The sequence below is a fragment of the Arthroderma uncinatum genome, assembly GCF_011692745.1.
Source record: "Arthroderma uncinatum strain CBS 119779 chromosome Unknown scaffold3, whole genome shotgun sequence".
NCBI classification, from domain to species: domain Eukaryota; kingdom Fungi; phylum Ascomycota; class Eurotiomycetes; order Onygenales; family Arthrodermataceae; genus Arthroderma; species Arthroderma uncinatum.
The window spans coordinates 1359438-1377480 of NW_022983865.1; the positions used below are offsets into that span (position 1 = coordinate 1359438).

The 18043-nt window shown below is 49.0% G+C and overlaps 7 protein-coding genes across 7 annotated transcripts; 3 read left to right on the forward strand and 4 right to left on the reverse strand.

Moving 5' to 3' along the window:
• Positions 1 to 80: 80 nt before the first annotated feature.
• GIQ15_04191 (2-ketogluconate reductase) lies at positions 81 to 1702 on the forward strand (the record flags this gene model as incomplete). The annotated part of the gene is made up of 5 exons (XM_033551608.1): positions 81 to 130; positions 468 to 682; positions 765 to 1177; positions 1282 to 1521; positions 1604 to 1702. The coding sequence occupies 5 exons, from the start codon at positions 81 to 83 to the stop codon at positions 1700 to 1702; spliced, it is 1017 nt and encodes a 338-aa protein (XP_033405338.1).
• A 472-nt stretch (positions 1703 to 2174) lies between these two features.
• On the reverse strand, positions 2175 to 4548 carry GIQ15_04192 (uncharacterized protein; the record flags this gene model as incomplete). Its single annotated transcript, XM_033551609.1, has 3 exons — positions 2175 to 3049; positions 3124 to 3571; positions 3973 to 4548. The coding sequence occupies 3 exons, from the start codon at positions 4546 to 4548 to the stop codon at positions 2175 to 2177; spliced, it is 1899 nt and encodes a 632-aa protein (XP_033405339.1).
• Positions 4549 to 5901: 1353 nt separating this feature from the next.
• Positions 5902 to 7548, reverse strand: GIQ15_04193 (uncharacterized protein; the record flags this gene model as incomplete). The annotated part of the gene is made up of 4 exons (XM_033551610.1): positions 5902 to 5938; positions 6001 to 6662; positions 6731 to 6818; positions 6866 to 7548. The coding sequence occupies 4 exons, from the start codon at positions 7546 to 7548 to the stop codon at positions 5902 to 5904; spliced, it is 1470 nt and encodes a 489-aa protein (XP_033405340.1).
• A 1114-nt stretch (positions 7549 to 8662) lies between these two features.
• GIQ15_04194 (uncharacterized protein) lies at positions 8663 to 11829 on the reverse strand (the record flags this gene model as incomplete). The annotated part of the gene is made up of 5 exons (XM_033551611.1): positions 8663 to 9511; positions 9829 to 10902; positions 10958 to 11057; positions 11115 to 11565; positions 11634 to 11829. The coding sequence occupies 5 exons, from the start codon at positions 11827 to 11829 to the stop codon at positions 8663 to 8665; spliced, it is 2670 nt and encodes an 889-aa protein (XP_033405341.1).
• Positions 11830 to 11994: 165 nt separating this feature from the next.
• Positions 11995 to 12780, forward strand: GIQ15_04195 (splicing factor 3a; the record flags this gene model as incomplete). Its single annotated transcript, XM_033551612.1, has 2 exons — positions 11995 to 12006; positions 12067 to 12780. 2 exons carry the CDS (start codon positions 11995 to 11997, stop codon positions 12778 to 12780), a joined length of 726 nt encoding a protein of 241 aa, XP_033405342.1.
• A 558-nt stretch (positions 12781 to 13338) lies between these two features.
• On the reverse strand, positions 13339 to 15493 carry GIQ15_04196 (AGC/NDR protein kinase; the record flags this gene model as incomplete). Its single annotated transcript, XM_033551613.1, has 4 exons — positions 13339 to 13651; positions 13712 to 14191; positions 14246 to 14749; positions 14811 to 15493. The coding sequence occupies 4 exons, from the start codon at positions 15491 to 15493 to the stop codon at positions 13339 to 13341; spliced, it is 1980 nt and encodes a 659-aa protein (XP_033405343.1).
• Positions 15494 to 16110: 617 nt separating this feature from the next.
• On the forward strand, positions 16111 to 17644 carry GIQ15_04197 (uncharacterized protein; the record flags this gene model as incomplete). Its single annotated transcript, XM_033551614.1, has 2 exons — positions 16111 to 16210; positions 16260 to 17644. 2 exons carry the CDS (start codon positions 16111 to 16113, stop codon positions 17642 to 17644), a joined length of 1485 nt encoding a protein of 494 aa, XP_033405344.1.
• Positions 17645 to 18043: the final 399 nt, after the last annotated feature.

An 18043-nucleotide genomic window follows, 5' to 3' on the forward strand; every position in this document is an offset into this window, starting at 1 on the left:
GAGAGAGGATAGCTTTACGCTGCGACCGCTTGATCCCAAGACATCCGGGGCTCTAAAGCCACGAAGCTCGAAACACAACGATGACATCAGCCACGAAGCCGAAAATCCTTCTCCTGGGAGAAATCGACCAGTACGTTGCAGCTCCAATTTCAGTGTTATATATAAGGCTTTTAATCTACTGTCTCCCTCGGCCTATGTCTGTTTTACGCACTACGAAAACGTCGTTTCTTGCGTCCCTGCATATGCGTACATCGTATTTATATGTGCAGGAGTTATGCATCAGCGGATTATTGTCCCTTGCCCCCGGTATTATAATATGCGGATGAATAGATCGCGGACACGTATCCATGACTTCCGAGAGGGGGATTCCCCCCCGTTGACCGATATTTATCCATGCACTAACTAGAATACTTTTGGGCCTTCTCTCCTCCCACCTGGGAGAGAGGTATAGTATGGAATATATAAAGTGCTCATGACGCATGGCAAGGTCTTTCCAATATCGGAGAACTTGTAACCCCCAAGGCTACGAATCGAGCAGAGTTCCTTCAGGAATGCCGTGACGGCAAACTTGACGGGGTGCGCGTGGCATATCGGACTTTCTCGTCCGCCTCGATTACCGGCTTGATTGACCAGGAGATCGTGGATGCATTGCCCAAGTCTATGGAATTCCTGGCCCACTGCGGTAAGAATATGATAGCATTCGACTAACCCGTTGTTCCCTTCCCTCGAAATCCTGTATCTACAATGCTGACGCCGTTAACCAGGCTCTGGATATGATCAAGTAGATGTTGCTGCCTGCAGTGCTCGATCACCACCGCTGCGGGTCTCCAATGTGCCTACCGCTGTAGACGAATCTACGGCTGATGTGAGCATGTTCTTAATCATCGGTGCTCTTCGCAATTTCAACGCCGGTATGCAGAATCTGCGTGAAGGTAAATGGAAAGGCTCCCCTCAGCCAATTGCTCTAGGACATGATCCCCAGGGGAAGGTACTGGGCGTCCTTGGAATGGGGGGGATCGGACGTAATCTAAAGAAGAAAGCTGAAGCGTTTGGAATGACTGTGATTTATCATAATCGAAGGGAGCTTAGTGTTGAATTGGCTGGTGGAGCGAAATATGTGTCCTTTGATGAACTGTTGGCTCAAAGCGATGTTATTTCCTTGAACTTGCCCTTGAATGTATGTTTCTCTTTCCCCCCCTGCCCCTGACCTTGCTATCATTTACCCTGTCTCGCCGCATATGACCCGGGCGTTTAGAAACTTGGATAACTGACGCTCTACAGAAAAACACTAGGCACATTATCAGCCACGCGGAATTCGCCAAGATGAAAACTGGCGTCATCGTTGTGAATACAGCCCGTGGCCCCGTCCTAGACGAAGAAGCTCTTGTTATGGCACTCGATAGCGGAAAAGTTGCTTCCGCAGGGCTCGACGTTTTTGAAAACGAGCCTGAAATCCACCCGGGATTGATCCGGAATCCAAACGTTATATTGGTTCCGCATATGGGGACTTGGAGCGTTGAAGTAAGTACACCTTTTGTTGAAGATGTTTATTTGATTAGCAACCCATATCTGGCAAGATGGGCGCTAATGTATTTATCAACAGACCCAGACCGGAATGGAGGAATGGGCAATCAGCAATGTTAGACAGGCGGTTGAGGCGGGGAAACTTAGGTCTCCTGTGCCTGAACAGGCGCAGCTATAGAGCAAAATACTGCCGTGGTGGATCTTTTCGGATGAAGATTAACTGGAATATATGGGGACTAGACAGACCAGCATAGAGGGAGGCATTGGTTAGACGAAGCAAGGAGGTGCAAGCGCGCGAGATCTTTGTCCGTGAGATAAATCTTGAGAATATACAAAGTTGACGTGGTTGATCGTCTTATTGTCTTGCGGAGTTGGTCTTGCACTATTCTAATGGCTAGTAACTGGGCTGCGTTTATGTTTTGATGCAATATGTGTTGTTGTGTAGGAAAAATAGAACGGGACAGAAGACAAGTATATATCCTACAAAAGCTCCAGCCATGTTCCGTTTTCTCCGGTATATCCCCATAATCCTGTTCTTACGCCACCAGTGCAAAAATAAAATAAAAAAAGGGCAATCATTATGAAGGGGAAAGGCATGGCGGGGTCGGAGGGGGTTATGTAAATCTAATAATGAGAAATAGTGTTTAGAATCAGACGTTGAAAGGTTCGTCCCAGTATCTGACAGCCAGCTGAGAAATGCGCCTGGAAACTTGGCTGGTCGCCTTGCCACGGACTTCGTCCTCTAAGAACCTACATGCCACATATAATTTTGCAGCAGGATCCTTTTCATCAGAGGCAGCCGGGAGTTTGAACTTTTTAGGTTGAAACTTGGAGATGTTCCTAACAACGGCAATAGAATAGACGACATCTCGGCTTTCGATCATGTCGAGATATGCGCGGGCTGCAAAGAGAGTTCTCTCGCGCTTTCCGCCCGCGTCCGGGTCGCTGTCGGGAATGGATAGGTAATCGCCCATGGACTCCCAGAACTGTAGTTGGCGACTTTTCATCTGGTTGCCCAATCCGGAGGATGACACGGAGGGATCGTCTTCGGGGTAATTGTGGCGGGCAACGGGGTTGTTTTCCAGGACCGTTCCTGTGAGTAGAGCCTCAAGGAGAGACAGACGTTTGACAGCATATGTGAGCTGAGGGTCTGTGGAAGTTGCCGAATCATTTCCGTTAGGCTGCTCCTGGGCGCGAGCAGTGCGACACAAGCAAAGGCTTTCCCAGATGACGTGGCTTTCGAATGACTCCATGCGGGCAATTACTGGTGCGTCATGGATGTTTGGGTCGGTGAAGCCATCAAGGAGCGATGAGTAGAGGGACAGGAGACGGGAGCTTGCAAGCATGTGTGGTAGTCCATTCACATCATACCAGTTACATTCGAGCATCCGGTCCATGCCTTGTGCATAGATTTTGTAGAGCATTTTAACTTCATTCAGTTTGGTTGCTGTAAGAGGGGTGGTGTCAATGTCTGGTAGCGTAAAGCCGCCAATTGCTAGAAGTTCGGCCATTTTTGGTTGTCTCGCTATATCTCACAGTAAATATACAACATATTGTTATGACGTATGACATTATGCATTCAGAGGTCGGGAATCTTACCTTCCATCTTCTCCGAGCCCGGTAAGCTCGTCGAGATAGCTATTAGTGGTGTGGTTTCGGGCGCCCTTGGGGTTACACTCCTTGCAGGCTCAACTGGGAGCGCTGCCTGAGCTGGAGCCTGGGCCTGAGCCTGGGCCTGGGCCTGAACTGCTACGGGGGTAGGTTCGGGCTCAGTGCCAAAGTCGAATTGCTCCTGCGGCGGAGATGCAGAAGAACCCGCTGCAGTGTGAAGAGACGGCGAAACTGAATGTGCTACAGCACCTACAAGATGCGCCTGGTTGGCTCCAGCAACTTGATGGGGATTCTGAGGCGCGACTTGTAGCGAAGGGTGTGTTGGCGCCGGCTGAAGCGAAGACGGACCAGGTTGGGATCTGAATACCGGATCGTATCCAAGACAATCTCGCTTGCTCTTCTCGCAGTTCCGGCACACAGGATGCCGTTCGTCGCACTGTATCAATTCTTAGTATGGGTTTATGCCAATTGCGACTGGGATAGGCGCCATGGGTATAGATGCGAGAACAACACGATTGAAGGCGAATCGAGAAGGGAGAACTATGAATGAAGCAGAAAACAAGGCCGCCTATTCAAAGGAAACTAGGATGACGCAACTGAGAGCTGAGCATCTCTGTTGATACTTGCTGGTGGAAGACTGGTGGTGGTGAGGGGAGTTTGATGCTTGAAGTTTTTGCCTCGAGCTCTAAGCGAGCGCGGGGAAAACAACAACGATCTCTCAACATTAACATAGCACACCGACAAACAACAGCCACGACAACAAACGCCAGTTCACTGGCTCGATTTTAAGAGGAATCTCTATAAAGGAGATGGTTAACAAGAAAAAAGAGCCCTTACCTTTATTCTGCGCTTTCTGCAGGTGAGACAGCCGGTTTTCGTCCTTCGCTTGACATCTCGTTTCATGCGGTTCGCAGCACTCTCGTCTGTCACCAGCTCGAAGCCGTCTGAGAAGCCGCCCCCTGCAAGCTCGCCGTAATACTGGGTGATATGGGTTACCGGTGCAGGCGTATGCGCTGAGGCTGCGTTGGGGTCCCCATACGGTCCCTGGTCGTTGTTGAACTGCTGCAGCGCCTGGAACTGCGCAGCATGGTCCACGGCTCCTACTTGAGGTGCATCCAAAGACTGCGTTGCGGCTGATAGCTGGTGAACCGGGTCTGTGGCTGCTGTGGGTGGTAGAGGTGGTTGTGATTGAGTATTTTGGCTCAATTGGGGTTGCGGTTGGGGTTCGGCGGGAGGTTGGATGAAGTTGTTATCCGTGGCTGGCGTATATTGCGACTCGAGAGGAGGATTCGAGGGCCCGTTGCCGTTCGTAGCAGCTTGCTCGCTCTGCGCCGGATTGTCGACTGGCGCCGAAGCACCTGCGGCCGCCGCTGGGGTTGATGTTGGGATGGGCGTTGTTCCGCCTTCCGCCATGTTGGCAGTGCGGTATCCGGATATATCGAAGCAGACGTTGTAACTGCCTCCGCTTCTGTGACGGGTCTATCGAGATGTGCCCAGTTGTTTAATTTTCCGCATCGTCTATCCGGTTATAGGGCCCCTCGATAGCGCTCTGACAGGTTCCGCAACGAGGACATCGAGGTTGGCTATTCGGGTAGTGTATGCGATCGATCTGTAAACGTTCGTAGTTAGCGATTGTCTCAACGCCGCTTCTGATCTAGGTGCTTCATTCTAGATCAAATCAACCATGGTATATAAACTGCGATTCATAGCAACAGGTGAAGTGTAGAAGAGGTAGGCAATCCGATATATCGATATCTAGCAGCCCTTTGGAAGCATCTGCCATCCAGCAGAAGTAGAGCAGCTGGCCAAACACCTCCAGTACAAGGTAGACGAGCTCCGGTAGCCATGTAGCCTGAATCCTGCTGCCATTGTATGCTTCACAGCTGCATATATACACTATAACTGCAAACAACAGGTCTATATAGATGAAACCCGGTGAAGTCATAGTGCGCATCGCTGCTGGATCTGGAGCTCTTCCACCTCTGCTGGTACTGCAAACATGGCCCAATTTTGATATTGCATGCTGCTAATGCTGATGACATTGCATAACAAAGCCTTCAAAGGTAGAAATATGCTGGGAGAGAGCAATTTGACAAGGGAGGATGACCGTTGCTGATATCATGTGTCTCTTGGTGATTGAAGATTAAGCAGACAGAGGGGGTTCCTTGAAGTAGCTTGACATCTCAACTTACCAGCTTAACAGGGAAGAAGCCGTCTACACAGCACTGATCCTCTAGCCACCGTCTGCACTTGTGTTCTGGCTGTTTCTGCACAATGATGTCGCGTTCTTTTTGATGGCGTGAACGAGGCTCAAGTCGATAAGAAAACGAAGGTGGCGATGCCAAGTCTAACCACAAACTCCTATACTTTGACCATCTATCACAGTAACCGTTTACCCTAGCTATTGTTACGTCCTTTTTATTGATATTGCTTCAAGCCCTTACTCTTAGACTATAGCTTGGTAGCCCGTCCTGGGTTTGGTTTTACATATCTATAATTGAGTGTGGGAGATGGATGATATTGAACCTCAGGAACTGCACTATATCCCAATATAACTAACTAATCGAACAGAGAGAGACCTTGAATATATCATAGCCGAAAGAAAACATATACAAAACCGATTACGCTGCGCCAGCCTTTTGACTTAAAAAAGTCCCGTTCTGGTGGTTCCCATTCTGGTGATTCCCGTTCTGGTGATTCCCGTTCTGGTGATTCCCGTTCTGGTGATTCCCGTTCTGGTGATTCCCGTTCTTGTTACTTGCTCTGCTAGAAGTAATAGACCTCCTCCGCGCACGATTTGATGCTATTCGGCCAATGCTAGGGTTAATTGGCCTTTGTGCCAGCTCCAGCTCTGCGGCAGCGCACTGCGGTAGTGGCTTCCAGACCTGAACGACAGTATTCAATGGATAGCGCAAGTTATCCTCGATAGCAGAGATACAAGGAAACACTGTAAGGAGCTCTTCAGCTTGGGCTCCATCACTTGAACGACTCTCTTCTGGCGCTGACCCGTTGTCTGGGGCTCCTGGGAAGACAAAGGGTTTCCACTCGGTGTCTCCGGACTCTGTTGGTTCAAAGTCCGGCTCATACTTGCACTTGGCGCGTTGAATTGGGTGCCAGACATCCGCGGCTCTGTGGGCAATTTTCTCTATACACCGACGGAACTCCTCATACTTTGATTCCGAAAGCAACTTGAAACAACACGGCGATGTATTCGTTACAACTGCTTGAATCCGGGAACGACAAGCCTTAGCCTGTGCTTCTGGATCAACTGAAAGAAGCAAACACCGACAGAATAGCTCTTTCTCCCTGTCTGTTGCTGCAAGATCAACCAGTATCTCTCGAAGCTGGTTATCTTCAGGGAGAATATATGTTGGTTGGAATATCTGACGGTCAATTTCTCTCGCAAGAACAGCCAAAACTAGAATTAGGCGCATATCCTTTGCTGCCTTGGAGTTGGAGTATGGGAGTGGGACACGGTGCCGGAGAGTGTCAGTCCACTTCCTAAAATCGTCCCAGGCTGCGCGGTCCTGCGACAGATTTAGTGTATAAGATAGAGAAAAGGTATCATAATTTCCTGGAACGGGGGATAATGTACCTGGAGAACGTTACCAGACAAGTCTTCCATCAAACATGAGTGCATCTCTGTTGTGGCAAAGGCCCAAAGCTCGTCAAACTTATCAACGCTGACTTGTATTAGTATGACAGTTGAATATTGACCGGCACAACTTACATGGAAGCTTCATCCATTTCCTGATATCCTGCTGCAAACGATTCCAGTTTCTTTAGTTGAGATTGATTGGCTTGCAGCGAGCTCTCTAACGAGGATATCTGGTCCTTCAATTCTTTGAACTTCTTTTTATGTGACTCGAGTATCTGTCTCTGTTCCGACCCTGCTGATTTCATCCTGTCAATCAATGATTCTTTCGCCTTAAGCCTTTCTTCTAGGTCGCCGGTGGCTTTTTGGGACCGTGTAAGATCCTCCGTTTGACTTGCATAGTCCGATTTGAGCTTCGTGTGATTACTCGTAAGTTCATGCATCGATTTTTCCTGCTCAGCAAGCTTCTCTTCTTTTTCGCCAACGGCGTCTTGAAGGGTTTTCACCTCTTTAGTTATTTTGTTATACTTATTTTTCTCCTGTTCATTTGCTGCAAACATCTCGTTGATGGCTATTTCCTTATTCTTTTCCTTCTTTTCCATCTCCTCCCTTAGTTTCTTAATATCCTCATCCTTGGCTTGTAGCTGACTCTGCAGCTCTGTGTTGTTATCGTAAACTGTCGAAATGGCGCTAAAACCTGGAGTTGAGATCAGCCCCTTAAGCTGAGCCATAAACTCCTTCATGGCTCGAATGTCAGGAGCCGGTAATCGGGTAACCTGGCCTGCTGGAGGAGGGCTGGGCTCGCTTGTGGAGGGCATGTCTGCCAGAGGATTGAGATCGAGATCGAGCTTCCAATTAGTTATAATGTGAGCTCGAAGTGGAAAGTTGATAGACACTTAACTATGTTCTAAACTCCAAAGAAGAAGAGGCAAGATAGGAGCCAATATAACGATTTCAACCGTAACCACTGGTTATCAACTCGCTATAAGCCCCCAAGAAGCTAGCATCTTCCCCTCTTCTTCCACCTGACGTTGTAGCGAGGTTTTCTTTTATCACGGAGCAAGGGCTAGGCATAGGTGGCATAATCTCAATGGCTACCAGAGCAAGACCGCGTCGTCTTTGAGCGTTTTCCCAAGCGATTCTCCATCTTGAGCCGGGAGAACGGTATGTGTATGTATGCAGCATCCAGTGAAGATGCGAGTCAGGACACCCTCCAGATATTGGCCTGCATATGTAGCATGGTATAGGCGGTTGCCTCACTTAGAGACAACTCCGTATCGCCCGCTTCTCCCTGCATCCAAATTACAAGCAAGATGCCCATCGCGATCTTACCGCCTCTGCAATGGCTAAGAGGAAGGGTATACACCTCGCAAGTTCTTCGCAACCCGGACAGAGTGCATACATGGGTATCTAAAGCCATATCCCTAATTAGGAAAATGGAGCATAGAGGCCATAGTACAAGGCTAGCATTTGTATCGATGGGTAATGTTCATGAGAAGGGGGAATGCAGGAATGCTGCATGATCACGCATCGCTGAGCCAGTTGACTGGGGCAAACAGGTGGAAACTCTTCTAATACGCCGAACTTGGGGAAGTATCCAACCCTCCTCATAACTGCCTGATTATTTTTTGTAATAACGATTGGGTACGTGTATATGTGAATATAACTACTTGTTTTCGAGGTTATATCAGATATTTAACTAAGGCTTGGCTTCTCCTCACTGTTAAAGTGGCCTGCCTCTCATGCTAATCCAGGCCGGGTACAAAGGGGGCATTTTGGCATTGTCTCCAGCTAATTATACTGGGTAGATATAGAAGATATGCTGATATAATAGCTACTGGTTGCATAGTAGACTTGATATGTCATGAGATCGTTGCCTTTATATAGAATGAGGATGTATGGAAATATTATATCTGTTATACAATGCAAATGCTACCGCTTTATATTCTTTGGCTTCCGTTTCTTAAACATAACCGCTGGAGCTGCGCTCTCTGCCTCATCTGGTAGGTCAGGCCTTTCCTCTTCCTTAATATTAGGTAGAGTGTCCTCCTGCTTAGCAGATGTATCCCCTACATCATCATCATCTTCTTCCCTCTTGATAGGCGGCTCTTGTCTACCACTCGGTTCAGGCTCATCCTTGACTTCGGCCTTCACTTTCTTCTCCTTCTTCAAATTTGTAGTCATGTTTAATAGAGCGTCAAGGTCCGCAGAGTCGTCATCGCCAGCTCCTCCTGTCCTGCTGCCAGGATACTCGCGGATCGCTGAGCCCCATGCCTTCCTCACCACCTCCTGCTGTATGTCCGCTTCTTCCTGGTCTTCTTCTCGTAGCTTTCGTTTTCGGACGCCAATATTCTTGACCGTGGTGTCAGCACCCGTCTCGTCAATAGGTGTCTCCGAGACGACCTTCCAGTCTCCAGCCAGCGCCATGTCGGGCCTAAACTCTTCGGGAACCGCAACTCCCATCTCCGCCAATTGCGATACCTGTTTCATTCTGTCCTGTGTTAATCCTGTAGCGTTTGCCCCTGTCCCCTTTCTCCATGACGGGTCGTTTTGGGCTCGTTTTGGGCCAGAGGAAGAGCCGGAGTTGGATACTATCCCCTTTAGCCGTTCAACTTCGCTCTTCGCTCTCTGGCTTTCCTTCTCTCCGCGCTCTTGATCTCTGTGCACATCTCGTAGGAAACGCTTTAAGCTGCCTTGATGCTTTCCTGTAGACTCGTGTTGTGTCCGTTCGTAGGGTGTGTCGCGAACGAAGATCTTGCAGTGTTTACACCAGTATTTGGGCTGGAAGGAGACAAGTTAGCTCTGCGCTGGCATATCTGAGATGTAAACTCACTGTTGATTTCCAATATTCCGACATAGTTAGCCTCTGTAGTGTGATGTGCTTGGGAGAGTGTCGAGATGTTGAGCTCGAGTTGCATTTATTTAATTTATGCACAGCCAAAGCTTATCTTATCTCTATGCAAACCTTCAGTCTTATAGATGCGATTCACGGAATGAATCAGTTACATTTATATATTTATATCCTAAGATGAGTAGATAGTTCATATTCTCGTGACGTTATGTTCTATAATCGGGTATCAAAACGGCTCTACTCTCACGTTTACTTCCATCGTATCGCTGGGGAACCAGTGGCTAACCTCCCTCGTCGAGTCTATTAGCTCCTCCTCTCGCCTGATGAACTGTTTCCCGCTGGCTTCCCGTACTAGCTTGCTGTCTCTAGGCTCGTCTGGTTGGAATTCGCCTTCATCGTCGCTATCCCACTCATCTTCTTCCGCGGTTCCTTCTTCCACAGGGTCCCATTCGTCCGTTTCCCAAATCAATTTAAACCGAAGAGGCGGCAGAGAGAAGTGTCGAGCTACAATAGCCTTGATGCGATACACATCGAATGATTTTGGTATCTCTTTCTCAAACTCATCAGAGACCGCGGTGTCATCCTCCTGTTTTGCCTTGTTGAGGTGGAATTTGAAGTTTATTAGCTGTGCCGCCAACGACCGAGGGTCTACGGCGTTAGGATGATTATCCTTGGCCGTCCGTTGGATTTCGGGCGTCTCATATACTTTGCAGAGTTCCTTGTAGCGCGGGTGTGTCTTGAGGATATCCTGCTCCATACTGACTGGGTGCGCAAGTAGCTCCTTTCGAATTAAGGAAAGGTAATAAAGCTCCCCGTTCAGGCGATCAAGAGGCGTGACCTTTCCATAATTCAAAATCTTCAGGTTAGAGAGGCGCGAGAGCGTCAACATGAAGGCTTCGTCCACTGTCATCGGCTGTTCTTGCAAACCAGTAACCTTTGTTGGGGCTGGCGGTTGATTGTATAATGGGTTGTCTGAGATACGTAGACCTGTGAGGCCAGGAAATACCGTTTGTAGGGCGTCTACAAAATCCCATGATGGTATTTGATTTCGTGATATATCTACGAAATCTAGAGTTGGAGAGAAGACCAACTCTGAGGGTGAGGATGAATAAACCTTGCTGATCTTGTTGGACCGAAGACAGAGACGGCGAAGGCTGGGTAGTGTGGTGAGATGGCGTAGACTGTCTAAAGATTCAAATCCGTTGAATTCCATAGATAGCTCTTGTATTGTGGTAGAGAGCGTAGCTGTCGTGGATAATAGTTCATTTGTCGACAAGGATATGCTGGTGAGAGAAGGTAATTTGTGAGATAGTAAGGCAATCTGAGAAGATTGTTAGTGGCACTGAATTGGAGATGGATAGGCTCAATAACCATACCTCCTTCCATGACATCAAAGTTGAATCCAGGGATACACCGTTAACCGTGTAGGAAATGATATCGACAGAGCAGCTCTCAACGTCCTCAAGACGATTCCCACTATCGAATCAGTTAGCTTGGTGGTTATTTGTATATATTTGCACGGGAATATCATACTCCAATTTCAATGACTTCAGCTCAGGTAGCTGTTTGCAGATATCGGCTATTTCACACCATCTGCGTAGAAGATTGCGACTCAAGTCAAGCTCCACAACCTTCGGGCACGTCTTCTTGATTTTCTCAAGCTCCTTTTCTCTTTCGTCAGGACTAGATGGTCCGGATAGCACGCCATTCATACGCAAGCCGTCAAGGATGATGATTCGAAGCTCATTTAGCGCGGCAAGCTGTTTCCGAATCTCATCGAACCCCAGCTCTTCCACGATCTTGCCGCTGATTTCAATTGGTTTGGACATCAACTGCTCTATCACACGGTCTCCTTTGGAAGAAGAGTAAAATGCAGGCAGCTCGGATACATATTTCTCGTGAGCTCCTTCTAGGAAGCTCAGGGGCTTGTCTGATGGTCTTCCCGGACGGACAAATGAGCCCGCCGTTGGATGTTTACTTTTGCCTATTGTAGGTTATTAGTCGGGTATAACTATAGGTATACATGCGTAAAGAAACGATTGTTATCTGTACATTGAAAGTATCTCACGTCCTGGTGTGCTCCTGAGTGTTTGCCCCTCGCTGGCTCGTCCCATTCAACTCCTAGCCACTGGCCTTTGGTGTCCTGAACGTCCCCGATATATCGGACCGTACATAACGCGCCGTCATACGATAACCTTGATCCGAGCTCATACTTAGCATCAGGTCCAGACGCCGACTTGCTTGACATCTTTCAATTATGAGCTCTAGACAGTTTGTGGCATCTTTAAACACTTCTTCATCGCGGTCAATCATGGTCGAAGATGTGATTACATAATCACAGCAAAAAGCTACAACTTTCTACTCGAAAGATAAATTGATAGCATTAGATACAACCCTGAAAAGCGCAGCAAGGATGGATTACCAGGTGAGTTCTTGCATGTATTATTCCTCTATGAGTTGAATATACACTAACCGTATAATATAGAACAGAGCAGGCTCCAAATTTGGAGGCGGTGGAGTCGCATCGCATTCCGCCACGAACGCAGACAGACGTGAACGACTCCGTAAGCTTGCGCTCGAACACATCGACCTCGCGAAGGATCCATACTTCTTCAAAAACCATGTCGGCAGCTTCGAATGTCGTCTGTGTCTTACAGTCCATCAAAATGACGGGTCATACCTCGCGCATACCCAGGGACGAAAGCATCAGACCAACCTTGCCCGCCGTGCAGCACGGGAGCAGAAAGAAGGGAGAGCCCAGGATGGAGCTGGCGGTGCGATGCCTGCTGGGAATATGGGGGTACAAGTGAAGAGAAACACAGTAAAGATCGGTCGACCGGGTTATAAAATCACAAAGATTCGCGATCCGCTTACGAGACAACACGGGTTACTTTTCCAGCTACAATATCAAGAGATCACGCCTGGAGTTACGCCGAGAATTCGGTTCATGTCTGCTTTTGAGCAGAAAGTGGATGATCCGCCAGATAAGGATTATCAGTATTTGCTCGTTGCTGCGGAACCGTATCAGACGTGTGGGTTCAAGTTACAGGCTCGAGAGGTTGATAGGAGAGAAGGGAAGCTGTGGACATGGTTCGACGAGGATAGCAAGGAATTTTGGATTCAGTTATTGTTTAAGACTGAGAGAGAGGAGAGATATAGTGGTGTTCCGGGTCTGGCGCCGGCGGGGATTCGACGCTGAGTCCCAGAGGGAAATTATTTATTATTGGAAGACGCCTAAGGAATTTGTTATGGCGTTTCACGGACATATGTAATAGTATCTGGCGGTGTTATTAAGCCTTGAGGAAATTTCTGCAATAATCCAAATGTTGTACCGGGATCATCCACATTGACTATTGTCCGCTGGTTCTTCTATTTAATGAAATTGACCAAACGAATGCATGCCGTATCCATAGATTATTAGCCTAGCTAGATTATCGGTCCCTATGCTATGCCATAGCAAGGATGATGCAATAGAACAGCTCAAATCCTCAAGACAATAAACTTTCAACAGATATACCAATGGTATATACTGAAGAATCAAGTATTCATAAGGTCAAAATTCACAAGGTCACATCATCACATAATTTTTTTGGTGGATCAGTTTGACATGTTACTGGAGAAAGAAAAGGCGAATCCGCGAAAAAGGAACAAAGTAGAAAACGCCCAGAGTACGCATGTTTTCCCCGCTTGCAAGATCGTGATATCAAATACTGCCTTTTCTTTCATAGTCGGTTAAATGATGCATGCAAAGCTGCGTTTAGCTGCTCTGGAAAGCATTAAAGGCCTTATAAGTGTAGCCGATAAAGGGGAGGGACATCTCTGCCTCTTGTTCCTCTGGCATGGCGCGAGCCTGGGCGCGGAGGAGAGCACTGTTGTCTTCCTGGGGGATCTCGTCGATGGGGAAGTAGGAGACGTCAATGTTAGAGGTGAGTCGTGGTTCGAAGGGAGCGCGAATTCGGCGGAGCTGTTCCCACACGACGCCACGGAAGAAGGGATGGGCTTTAATTTGGGTGGCACCGCCGTGTTGACCGCCTTCTTGACCGATACGGTTTTCGGGATCACAGAGGAAACTGTCGATTGGTTAGTAGCTTGTTCCTTTTTGAGGGGGGTTCTAGGAGGTAAGAACAAACCTTCGGATGAGATGCTCTGAATCGCGGGAGAGAACAAGTTCTTCGGGGAAAGCAAGATGTTCACGCCAGTAGACGATCTTTCGATAGGTGTCGGTGGGCTGTTCGGCACAGAACGGCGGCCATCCAACGAGACACTCGAACATGATGGCTCCAACGGACCACCAATCGCAGAGATAGGTGTATCCCTGACCGTTAAATATTTCAGGAGCAATGTAATCTGGGGTACCGACGGTGGAGTATGCCATGGCACGACGTGATCGACGCCAGGTATTGATCTGGCCACGGTTGGAGACCGTCAAATTGATGGCGTCCGAGAAGAAGCCCGAGTTTCTATTCTTATCTTTGGATGTTGATGTATTTTTTAACAGAGCCTGGTAATATGAGTTGTCGTGCTGCTTCTTGCCGCCAGTAGACAGGCCAAAATCTGTTAATTTGATATGTCCACCACGATCCAGTAAAATGTTGTCTGGTTTAATATCACTGTAGCCATCTCGTTAGTTTTTGGGAAGTAAAAAAAGGAGAGAGTGTGCATACCGATGTAGGAAGCCAAGTTTATGAACGGCCTCGATCGCCATGACCAGCTCGGCCATGTAAAATCTTGTGATGTCCTCTGAGAATATCTCATATTTAATAAGCATGGTCATCAAATCACCACCGGGCAAGAACTCCATGAGGAGATAAAGATATGCCTTGTCCTGGAACGAGGCATGGAGTTTGACCAGCCATGGGTTGTCCTTGGAGTCGGCAAGGATATCACGCTCGGCACGGACGTGGGCGAGCTGGTCTTTCTTGAACATCTCCGTCTTAATCAGTGACTTCAAGGCGTAGATCTTGCCGTCACTCTTGCGCTGCACCAGCTTAACCTCTCCGAATGCACCTTTACCGATAATCTTGATGGTCTGGAAGTTGGAAGGGGTCTCTCTCGTCCTGATAAACCGGAGAAAGTTGGCCTCCTTCTTCGCCATGGCCTCTGCTTCATGCTTCCTCTTGGTATCAGACACGGTTGCATTCTGGCAGATCTTGTCCAGACTTGCGGCACTATAGATGTCGAAATTAGTTCATAATCCCCCGTAGAAATAATCTAATGCAAAGTGTATACCGCATATTCCTATCACGGGCTCTCTCGATGTTCTCGCGGAAGAAGACGTTGACCAGCTCCTTGGCTGCCTTCCCACGCTTGTGGGCGTTCTCCGAGTATCTCTCTGGACACCGAACGAGCTCCTCGTCCTCCGGGTTAGCCCCCCGAGCCGGCACCGGCGGCGTCAAGTGAGCCTGAGCCTGCTGGTGGCCGGCTGGAGAGCCCGCGGTGCGAGGACGCTGCTGGCCTTGCGGGGCGGCTCTCACTGGGCGCGGGGAAGCGCTGAGGTCCTGGTTCGAGAACTGCTGTATGAGGCCCGTAGTCTCGTCGTTTCCCTGGTGTCCGCCGGCAGCTCGAGGCTGGTAGGCCGCCTGCTGCGGTGCAGGCTGGTTTCCGTGCGGTGCTGGAGCATACTGGGCCTGCTGCTGCTGCTGGAGCGTCTGCCCGGCGGGCGCCATATAGGGGTTGTTCACGAAGTATCCCTGGTTGTAGGCATTCTGCTGGGCGTCGACAAACTCCTGGTTGCCCTGGCCGGCGTACATGGGCTGCGGGAAGGTCGACGGCGTCGTGGGATACGCGCGGTTGCTCGACGGATTGTTGCTATATGGCTGCTGGTCGTTATAGCCAAAGTTTAGGTGAAGCCGGCCGTTGGTCGGGTTGCCGCTGGGAGGAGCGCCGTTGGGGTTGTTTCGGTTGCCGTCCATGGCTGCTGCGAGTGTCGAGAGGTGAAACAGGCCGTAGAAGCTATCTCGAGGCTATCTTGAAGCCGTTCTTCGTGGAGGAGAGGGTGAAAAGGGGCGGAGGCGGAGGCGGAGGAGAGGAAGATGAAGACGCCGCCCGTGGTGGGATCTGAAACGTCTCTCGAGCAGGCATGGCATCTACATCCTGGACGTATCTCGAGACATATCTTGACGTATCTAAGACACTTCTTCCAGGAATACTGGGCATTCATTTACTCTACGGCTACAGTCAGGGTTATAGGAGGGCTATCTCAGATTACTATCTTGTAGTTTTGCTACTCTACGGGGTATACGGAGTATATTTAGTATATAGCCAGAACACTCTCATATAGACAGTCTTGCAATGACCTTTACTCTGTATAAAGATATCAGCGTGTTCTTGTTCTTGTTCATGTTATGTTCATCTTCAGCTTCATCTTCAGCTTCATGTAGTTTGTGGCTCGGATAAGAACACGGGGAAAAGTAACTCCGACAAGTTTTTCTGCTTGAGCTTCATGAGAGGAAGATGAAGATGAGATAGCAGAACACAACAACATAACCATCACACCAGCTGGAAAGAGACTGCTCCGTCTCATCGCATCATGGAGACGCCGGCTTCAGGTTCTGCCCCAAACCCGGGCCCGGAAGCTGCTCCAAAACCTCCAGCCCCGAAGCCGCAGAATCCTGCCCTGCGCATGCTAGGTACGATATACCGTTGTTAATACATTGTAGATGCTAACTATTATTGCAGGCCTGCCAAATATCAAACTCAAGCTTCCGTCGAGGAATTGGCTGATATTCCTGTCCGTCACCGGCTCCTTCATCGGCGCCCTGGTCTACGACCGTCGTGAGAAGAAACGGATACAAGATAAATGGTCAAACGTGGTCGCGCACCTTGCCAATGAGCCATTGCGGACAAACGAGGCCAGAAGAAAGGTCACCGTCTTCCTCTCCGCTCCCCCCGGAGACACGTTGCGGAACGCGAGGGACCATTTCCGTGACTATGTGAAGCCCATCCTTGTCTCTGGAGCGTTGGATTATGAAGTTATAGAAGGTAGAAGAGAAGGAGACCTTAGAGCTGCTATTGCGAGCAGGATTCGCAAGAGGAGAGAGCTGGCTGGTGAGGCTGGACCACCGCCAGAGCCTGATATGGACGACGCAGACTTCGAGACCAGGCTTCGACGTGTCAGACAGGTGACGGGCGTTCACGATGAGCCGGAGATTAAGGGAGATCTAGTTGTTGGCCGACATGCTTGGAAAGAATACATCCGTGGCATCCATGAGGGCTGGCTGGGCCCTTTAGTTGACCCTGCAACTCTGGTGAAGCCCGTCGAAGCCGTCGTGGAAGAAACAGCCGCTCAGGAGCCATTGATGTCAGACTCTCCCAGTGAAAACTCCCCTTCAGCAACAGCAGAAGAGTCAGCAAAGGATGAGAAGAAAGAGGCAGAGAAGCCGGCTGAGAAGCCAAAGCCAAAGGGACCCGCGCCCTCATACCTCCTTCCCTCCGCCTATCCTACACACCAACTCTCCCCCGTTGCGCCAAACGAGTTCGACGGTTCAGCTCCTATTGCCTTCCCGCATATTCTAGGCTTCTTGAACACCCCCATCCGCCTCTACCGCTTCCTTACTCGTCGTCGTATGGCAGACACCGTCGGAGAGCAAGTGGCGGCCGCCGTCCTCGCTTCGTCCATAAGACCATACACAGACGGCCAGCATAGCTCTGAATCCGAATTCGCCGCCATCACTCCAAGTGAGCCATCCACGTTAGATGAACCACTCGCCCCATCAAACACCAGTGAGCAACAAGCTGTGCTCCAAGAGGAGGAGAAAGACTGGCATAAATCGGCGCACAAACAGCCCACCGATCCAGCTGACATCAGGGAAGAACAAGAATGGACAGACACCTTAGTCCTCGATCCACGCATTAGCTCTCGGATGCGCAAGTTTACCCTCTCGCCTGAAGACCTTGCTCGATCCCAGCGTATCGCCGAGGGTAAGGAATGGATTATAGGCGAGGAACGACCGCCGCATGTCCCCATGTGGAAATTCCTTTGGGACTCGTACGGATGGGGCGAGGAGGAGAATGCTCGAAGTAAGGTCGTTATTGGAAATTTGGACGGCGAGGATGGTGAATAGACGCCCTTTTTTCTTCTTCTCCTACCTTCTATCAACCCACCTCATGTATGAATGTGATATCTAATTTTTTGTGGCATTTGTTTGGCCCCGCCTATGTATTTTTATATAATATCCACTTCCTGTGTATGATATTTCATGTGTATAGAGGACTCGGCGCATAGATGGCGTGTAAAGCTTAGTTATTGGTGGAATAGCGCAAAGATATAAAAACTTCTCCCTCAAAGTCAATATTAAGATAACATTCTACCCACCTTTTAATTTCTACCGAGTCCAAGAGGTAATTATGTAGCTATTTCTCATTTTTTCTGCTCTAAATATTCTGCCTCGAGCAATTACTAGCAGCGCAGCACCAGAGCGGCAAGCGATAGCTTTGGCAAAAGTTGGAGGCAGGACTGCTTT